Source organism: Cibotium barometz, chromosome 24 (genome assembly GCF_041138505.1).
Source record: "Cibotium barometz isolate CiBa-2024 chromosome 24, ASM4113850v1, whole genome shotgun sequence".
NCBI classification, from domain to species: Eukaryota; Viridiplantae; Streptophyta; class Polypodiopsida; order Cyatheales; family Cibotiaceae; genus Cibotium; species Cibotium barometz.
In genome coordinates this window covers 28963270-28972098 of record NC_141069.1, presented here as the reverse complement: position 1 = coordinate 28972098, position 8829 = coordinate 28963270, and the positions used below count along the sequence as shown (strand labels likewise).

At 39.5% G+C, this 8829-nt stretch overlaps 1 protein-coding gene across 1 annotated transcript; it reads left to right on the top strand.

Annotated features, from left to right (window-relative positions):
• Positions 1-5968: 5968 nt before the first annotated feature.
• LOC147625130 (uncharacterized) lies at positions 5969-6574 on the top strand. Its single transcript, XM_086817941.1, has one exon. The coding sequence runs from the start codon at positions 5969-5971 to the stop codon at positions 6572-6574; it is 606 nt and encodes a 201-aa protein (XP_086674067.1).
• Positions 6575-8829: the final 2255 nt, after the last annotated feature.

Below are 8829 nucleotides of genomic sequence, written 5' to 3'. Positions count from 1 at the left end.
TGCACTCTTTATTTGGATCTTCATTGTAGGCATTGAGAGATACCCTATGACCACCAAGCCATATGTTAACCCTTGAAAAGCATTATTCTACTTAGACTTGCATCCCTTAATATGGTGCTTAACTAATCCATGGTAACTCTTAGGAGGAATCATATGGCCATACAACCATAGGGTCTCTCCCCTCAAGTGTTACATTTGCATCTCTTCACATGGTGCACTCTTTATTTGGATCTTCATTGTAGGTATTGAGAGGTACCCTATGACCACTAGGCCATAAGTTAACCCTTCAAAAGCATTATTCTTCTTAGACTTGCATCCCTTAACATGGTGCTTAACCAATCCATGGTAACTCTTAGGAGGAATCTTGTAGCCATATTGCCATAGGGTCTCTCCCCTCAAGAGTTATATTGGTATTTCTTCACATGGATCTTCATAATAGACCTTGAGAGGCACCCTTTGGCCGCTTGGCCATAAGTTTCCTCTTTAAAAGCATTCTTCCACCTAGACTTACATCCCTTGACATGATGCCTAGCCACATGATGCCTAGACAATCCATAATAACTCATATGAGGAAATCTATGGAAACATAGCCTCCTCTGAAGTATTATACTATCTAGATCCATAAGCTCTACATGTTATCTCTTGAGAGATACCTTATGGCCAAAGGGCCATAGTCTCCCTCTCTCAAGCATTACTGTACTTGGATTCATATGATCTCCATAGTACTTCTTGAGGTAACCTATGGGAAGAGGACCACATTCTCCTTCTCAAGCATTGCTCTACTTAGATTTGTATCCCTTCACATGTGGCTTCACCATTTTGTAGCAACTCATGGGAGGTACCCTATTATCATAGGGCCATATACACCCCCTTCAAAGAATTGTTCAATATAGTTCCATTTTACTCTCCTTAGTCACTCTTGTGAGACACCCTATGGCATGAGGGGCATAAGTTTCCACTCATAAGATTTCTTGCAGCCAGAGTGCATGCCTTTGTAGGTTCATCACCCCTTCATAACCTTAGAGGAATTGCATGGCCATATGGCCATGCGGGTCCTCTTTTATAGCATGCCTCTATCTAGTTGTGCATCCATTCAAAGGGTGCATTACCCTCACATATTCATGCTTGATGAGCACCCTACAACCAAAAGGCCATAGGCTCCCCCTCTCAAGGATTTCCCTAGCACATGGCCACCATGAAACGCGTTTCGACAAGGCTGAAACCTTGAAACTTGTGAAACGTTTCGTGAAACCTTGAAACACCAATCTTGAAACAATGTTTCGTCTCTTTCAATTTCTGATCTCTAAATAGAGTATTTATGATGCAACTCTACATGTTTAGGCATTTCAGTTTGCCATTTGGTTTGGAGTTATTAGAAAGAGAAACGTTTCATTCCAAAGCTCCACGTTTCAAAGTGAAACATTTCAAGGCTGAAACATTTCATGGTGACGCTACCCTAGCTAGGGCCATAGGTTCTTTATAGTCATTAGACTTGGGATTTACTCTTTAGACTTCTTTTATGTATATTTACATATATTCACATGGTGCACTCTTCACATGGCTCTTCATAGTAGGTCTTGAGTGGAACCCTATGGCCACTAGGCCATAACTTTCCCATCTAAAAGTGCACTCTTCCACCTAGACTCACATCCCTTGACATGGTACTTAACCTATTGATAGTAATTCTTAGGAGAAACCTTATGGCCACATAGCCATGGGCCTTTAAGTATAATTCTATCTAGATCCATAAGATCTACATGTTAGCTCTTGAGAGACACCCCTATGACCTGAGGGCCATAGGCTTTCTCTGTGAAGCATGATAGGTTACATAGGGGCATAGGGCTAACTTTTCATTTTGGTAGGCATTTCTCTAACTTTATTTCCATCCCTTAAAATGTGGATTCACCATTTCATATAGCAACTCATGGCATAGTCATTCCTATGGCCAAGAGGCCATAGGCTCCCCCTCTCAAAGATTCTTCTAGCTAAGCACATATGTTCTTCATAGTTAGTAGACTTAGGATTTCTTCTCTAAAATTATTCTAGGTATATTTACATCTCTTCAAATGGTGCACTCTTTATTTGGATACTCATTTTTAATTTGTGGATGGGTGTGCTTTTTCTTCATGGCCGGTCGGCCTTTGCTGTGGGAATCGGCCCTTTAAGGCACCTTTTTCTTCACTAGGGAAGGGGGTGGGAACCACCCCTTACATCTCTTTCTTACTCAAATGGGGGGGAGTTTTTTCTCCCAGGTGCCAGTGCCCCAGAATGCATCTCCTTCACAGGCTGCACATCATCACCATAGCCCACGGACTGCACAGGCCACACCATAGCCATGGAGCTCACAAGCTCCATCATCTCCAACAAAGCACTACTGTCGGCATGTGGTAGGATGCTATCAATCCTCTAGGGTAAGACAGGTACAATTTGCTGATGATGAGGAGGGACCTCAAAGCATTCCTAAGAGCCACTACTCCAAAAGTCACTGGGCGCGAGCCACTACGGAGACATTGGTCAAGGTAGGGGATCTTGAAGACACATTTGTTGCCTTAATTGATCATGGTTCAGAAATAAATATAATGTCTAAGAATCTCTACAACAAGTGTAAATGGCCAATGGATATAGACCATGGCTGGAGGGTTGAAGTGGCAAACAATTCATTAGGTGAACTGTATGCAGCATGTCCAAGTGTAAATGTGACAATAGGAGATGTAAAGGTAGAGCAAAATTTCTTTATACAGGACACATCTTCATATCATCTTATTCTTGGGCAGCCCTACATTGCGGGAGTTCGAATGGAAACAAAGGTAATGGATGATGGTTCAGCTTATGCAAGAATACGAAGTAAAGATGGTAAACGTGTAGTTCAATTTCTCACAGTTTGTGTGAATCATGAAAGAAATCGTGATAACCTAAGAGAGCATCCTCTACCAAAGGTGAGCAAAGAGTTCCATGATTATAGGGATTTGATGGGTTTTGGCGAAGTACCATTGTAAAGCGGGATTGCAATGGTACAAAAATAAAAAGGTTCTCACTTGATCCAAAAATGGGTGAAAGTTTTTTTACAGGTTCCTTGGTTACAAGGAACGGGTCAGTATGTTTTACAAAGCTAGAGAATTTGAAGAAATGTGAGAGGTAATATTTATATAATGTGCAAGAAGGTTTGAAAAAGAGTGGGTTAATAGAGCCTAGTGAAAATGTTTTGGGTTTATGTGAGCAAGTTTCTTTTGTAGATACTATGGGTGACCTTAATGCTATAGTGGATTCTAGATTGCCTCTTGGGAATGAAATAGTGGAAGTGTGCTCTATGGAAATGTATAAAGTCATAGAAGCCTTTAAAGAAAACCAATGTTTTGAGCAAACAAATGGCCCAGAGGTGTATGTTGAGACCAAATACAAAAGTGTGGCAAAGAAGGTGAAACCAGTAGCTTCACCCTTGCCACCCAACAATAGGGAAAAAATTGAACAGGCTTCTTTGCAGCCAAGTTTGAGGAATCCTAAAAACATTGGGCACACATTCACAAAGGAGTCTTTTCAAGAGTTGCAGATTGGTTGCAAGGATTTTCTAACACAGGAGGAGACCGAATGCTTCAAAGAAATGCTTTCAAAGCATGGTAAGGCTTTTGCATTTGAGCCACATGAGATAGGATGTGTTGATCCTTCTGTTGTAGCTCCTATGGTAATTTTTACAATATCTCATGTACCTTGGAATCTACGACCTATTCCAGTCCCAAAGGCACATCTTCCAAAGCTAGTAGAGCTATTAAATGAGAAGATCAAAATGGAAATTTTGGGGCCATCTTATGCTCCCTATTCAAACAGGTGGTTCACAGTTCCAAAGAAGAATGGTGCTCTATGCTTCATTCAAGATATGCAACCAGTGAACAAGGTAACAATAAGGAATGTTGGTACAGGTCCAATTGTGGATGAGTTTGCAGAGGCTTTTGTAGGGCGGACAATCTATTCAATGGGGGATCTTTACTCAGGGTATGATCAATTTCAGCTTGCAAATGAAAGCAGAGATTTGACAACCATGAAGACACCTTTAGGTTTGGTAAGAATGTGTACCTTGCCTCAAGGAGCAACCAACTCAGTTGCACATATGATGAATGGAATGAATAAGGTCTTACGAGACTTTATTCCTCAAGTCACAATGCCTTTCATTGATGACTTGCCTATTAAGGGATGTGAAGAAGGGGAGAAAGATGAAACTTTGGACTTCAAGGGATGCCGCAAGTTTGTGGCAAATCACATAAATGATTGTGATAAAATCTTGTCAAGGTTAGAGAAAGTAAATCTTACCTTGTCAGGAAAAAAATCTATGTTTGGTGTCAATGAGGTGCTCATTGTGGGGCACATGTGTGGGCCATATGGTAGAAAACCTTGTCCAACCAAGGTAAATGCCATTCAAAGAATGAAAGAAACATGTAGTAGCATCACTGAAGTTAGAAGATTTCTAGGTGCATGTGTCTTTTATGTTATTTGGATCCCACATTATGCACATATAGCTGATCCCCTTTATCAGTTGCTTAGAAAGAATCAAAAGTTCAAATGGGGAGATGCACATGAAAAAGCCATGAAAAAGCTTAAGGAGTTGCTCCAATCAGCACCAACTTTGAGAAAGGTAAACTATGAATGTGAAAGGCCAGTAATTGTGACTGTAGACACCAGTCCCACAGGTATTGGATGGGCAATAGGACAAGATGATGCAGAGGGTCATAGGTATGTGGTGAGATTTGGAGCAAAGGTACTAAGTGTTTGCCAAAGAAATTATCCAGAGATAAAGAGGGAATTGTGGGGTATGGTTACAGCTTTGAAAAATGAGAAAGAGTACCTAATTGGTGCATGTGTGGTGGTAGAAACAGATTGTCTACCACTTCTTGGGATGGTCACGAGCTGCACAACTTCAGACATTGCTATGTTAAGGTGGATTGCCTACATCAAGTCCTTAAATCCAGAGTTCAAGCACATTTCAGGTAAAGACAATCTAGTGGCAGATATGCTATCAAGGGCAAGGTATGAAGATGAGCCACAAATGATTGATGAGAGTGAGGATGTAGGTACAAAGTTCTACTCAATATCTCATGTCAAAGGTAACCATGTCTCTATGTCTAATTCACTTGAGTTGTTCTTGAAAGAGCTTTATGAAGGTGATTTGCTTCTTATTGGAAGCTATTTGAGTACTCTAACAAAACAGGAGGGTTGGTCTAAGCAAGAGTTCAAGAGGATACGCAGGAACGCATATGGTACTTCCTAAGGGATGTCTACTTGTGGAAGCATCCTAAACAAAAGGATTCTACACCACAAAGGGTCATATGCCATAAAGAGACTCAAGTAAAGCTCATGCAAGAGTTTCATGAGAGTCTATGGGCTGGGCACAGGGGTGTTTGGGCAACTTTTAATAAATTAAAAAAAAATACTTGTGGAAGGGTATGTATAAAGATGTATCTCAATTTGTTGAGTCATGTGTGACTTGTCAAATGTATTCAAATGTAAGACATCGTGATGGGCTACACCCTACATATCCACTAGCCATGCATTATAAATGGGTTGTAGATCTAGTCACAATGCCCTTAGGACTCTGGCAGATGAGGTACTTAGTTCTTGCACGAGAGGACTTAACCAACCAGGTTGAAGGGAGAGCATTGAGAACAAAAACCACAGAAGCTATATGCAAATTCCTCCTTGATGATGTAATTTGTCGTTATGGCTGTGTGGGAAAGATCACTGCAGATAGAGGGGAGTTAGATGCCCAAGAAGCAAGGGATTTCTTTTTCAGGCTAGGAATTCAGCTTTCCCTTACTACAGCTTACAACCCTGAAGGCAATGGGAAGAGTGAACGAGGGCATCCTCCAATCATCAAAGCTTTGGCTAAGGCCTGTGAAGGAAGAGTAAGTGAATGGCCAAAATTGCTACCATATGCTTTATGGGCAGATCGTACAACACATAGCTCTGTATAACTGGCTATATGCCTACAGAGTTGATGTATGGTCAAAAACCAGTGATACCAATAGAAGAAACAATTCCCACATGGAATGTACTTCCTTGGCAAGATGGGATTAGCAGGGAAGCGCTCCTTGCATTACGAATAAGGCAACTAGAGAGGAGACCTGAAGACATTGAAGCTGCAAAAGAGAGATTGAAAAATGCACGGTTGAAGAACAAGGGCTATTTTGATAAGCGACATCGGCTCAGGAGCAAAGCAATTGAGAAAGGTGATTGGGTTCTAGTGTATGATAGTAGCCTTGATAACCAGCACACAACCATGCGTAAATTCTCAAAAAGATGGTTTGGGCCATATGTTGTAAGGGATGTGCATGACAATGCTACTTATAGCTTGTCTGAACTAGATGGGACAGAAGTTAAGGTTCCCATCGCAGGGAAAAGGATCAAAGTGTTTAAGCAAAGAAAAGACAATGCTTTGGGAGATGTTGAGGAAGAGGAGTACACAGGTGAAATTCAAAGTGAAGATGAAGCTTTGGGGAGTGATAATGATGAAAGCATCAAGCATCTACAACAGGATAGAACCTCTAAGGACTACATGTGGCACATGCCAGAGGATGCGCAGGTTTAGAGGGGGTGGATGTCGTGCTGTGGCAAGTACATAGTGGGAATGAGTACTAAGAGGTTTACTTTAGGACTATTTTATCCACAAGAGTATATCACAAAATATACATATACATAAATAAAATCTATCTACCTCATCTTACTATTTACTTCAAGGATGAAAATAAATTGCATTACTATAAGTAAGTACTATGGGTAAGAATTGGTATTTTTCTTCTATTATCTTTTATACCCTAGCTAAATACTATATCTAGAGATATTTCCAATAAATTTATCAAAACTTCTCTCTATCAAATAAGTAATCTTATCTTGTAGGCCTCTTATGTCCTACTAGATGACCCCAAATTCAATGTGATGTATTTTTATTCCAACTCATATCTTAATTTAAATTCCATGTGATGTATTTTCCTTCTTTTCCCCTTATTTCAAGGAGGAATCTTCTTTGATATATCATGCCTTCCTTGGATGCATACAAGAGGAAGGGCCTACTTGAAGACTTTCATGCAAAGAAGGATTCAAAGTAAACTTGAACCATACAACCCGAATTTTCTGAAGTAAGGGCGTGGAGAAAAGGCCAAAACCAAGTCAAGCTCCTTGAATAGGTCAATTTTACCTTTTGAAGCATGTCAATCCAAGTTACAGGTCAAAAGTTACAGCCAAAACACTGTAAAATCCTCTCACAGCTTCATTTTACAGGAAGGAAAAGTAAGCAGGTAAATCTAGGTGAAGTGAAGGTTACTTTTGGTTTTCCAAGCTACAAGAGGGTATTTAGGTAATATAGGGGCTAAAGAACACAACAATGTGAATGGGCCAACTCAAAGATGCTTTGCAGACAAAGACAGACTAGTTGAGTCACCCTGCTGGAGCCACATGGAAGGCATCTCAATGTGGGGCCCACATAAATAATGCACCCATATGGATTCCTCACGACCAAAGATGCTCAATCACATGATATTTTAATCCTAATATTGTAATTTTTAGTAATTTTTCAAATACCAATTGATTTGGGCTAAGTCTTTAGCCTAATCAAGTGATTATCTTAAGTAGGGTTTCCTTCACCTATAAAAAGGACCCTCTTCTTTGTTGAAGGACAAGCTTTTAGGAGGGATTAAATGAGTAATGCCATAGTGTATTTAGCCCATATAACTCCTTATGATGTTATGCTAGCTCTTTAAGAGAGAATAGCCCAAATTATACACATCTCTTGTAAGCATCAACCTTAATCAAAGAAGGTCTTGCATTTGGTGCATCAATCAAGGCATGGAATCTTACATCTCCTTCTTTCTTCATCAAGGAAGCAAATACATCAAAGGGTTTATGATTTAAGGTTTGATTTTCTTTATGTTTTGCTGATTTTTCTTGTTTCTTCCTTAATCTTTTATCAATCATCACCTTCATCTCTATCTCTATCTCCTAGTGTATAATCAAAGCTACTTGACATTTATCTCTAACTCCAAACTTAACATTTATGTATACAAGAATAGACACTTCTTTATAACAAATATCTCTAAAATCTCTCCCACTCTTTATAGTCTCACACTCTCTACGAGCACTAGGTGCTTGTTTCTACAGGTACATCTCTCCCCGTAGTATCCTTGTTGCCTACGAGCAACAATAGGGCTTGGGAGGGAAACTCTCTTCTTCTTCATCCTATTTCACCTCTCTCACTTCTAAGTTTTGATATATACTTAACATATCATAAATGAATAACAATAATCCACATGAGCTAAGATTCAATCGCTTTCATTTTGTACAATCTCTAACAATTAACATTTGGATTAGCCGTAAAATTCATTTCCAGCAACGTATAGTATTTCTCTTTGGTCCCGAAAGACTTGGAGAAATACTTTCTTCACCGGATCCCATCATATTACCCCTTATAGACTATAGCTTTTCTTTTAATGTTGCTATAGTTATTTTGCTATGAATCATGAGCACATATACACACAATTAATGCCAATTGCTAGACAAAACATATATGTCATAGTAAGTACAAAGCTACAATTTCAAAGAACAGTTCATAGCTTGTTTGGGCAGCAAAGATTAAATGCTATCAACTCTAATATTAATCCTTTCATTTTGCCTATGATAAGATATGAGCTAACCTTTGATGTTTTCATCTTTGTCTTATTTTGATTTCCTTTTCATTATTCTTCTATTTGTATATATGTATGTGCAAGAGAGAAAGTAGGGCTTCTTTAGCTACAATATCTATCAAGCTCTAGAATTCATGGTGTCTAAGGATTAGCCTCTTCATATAGT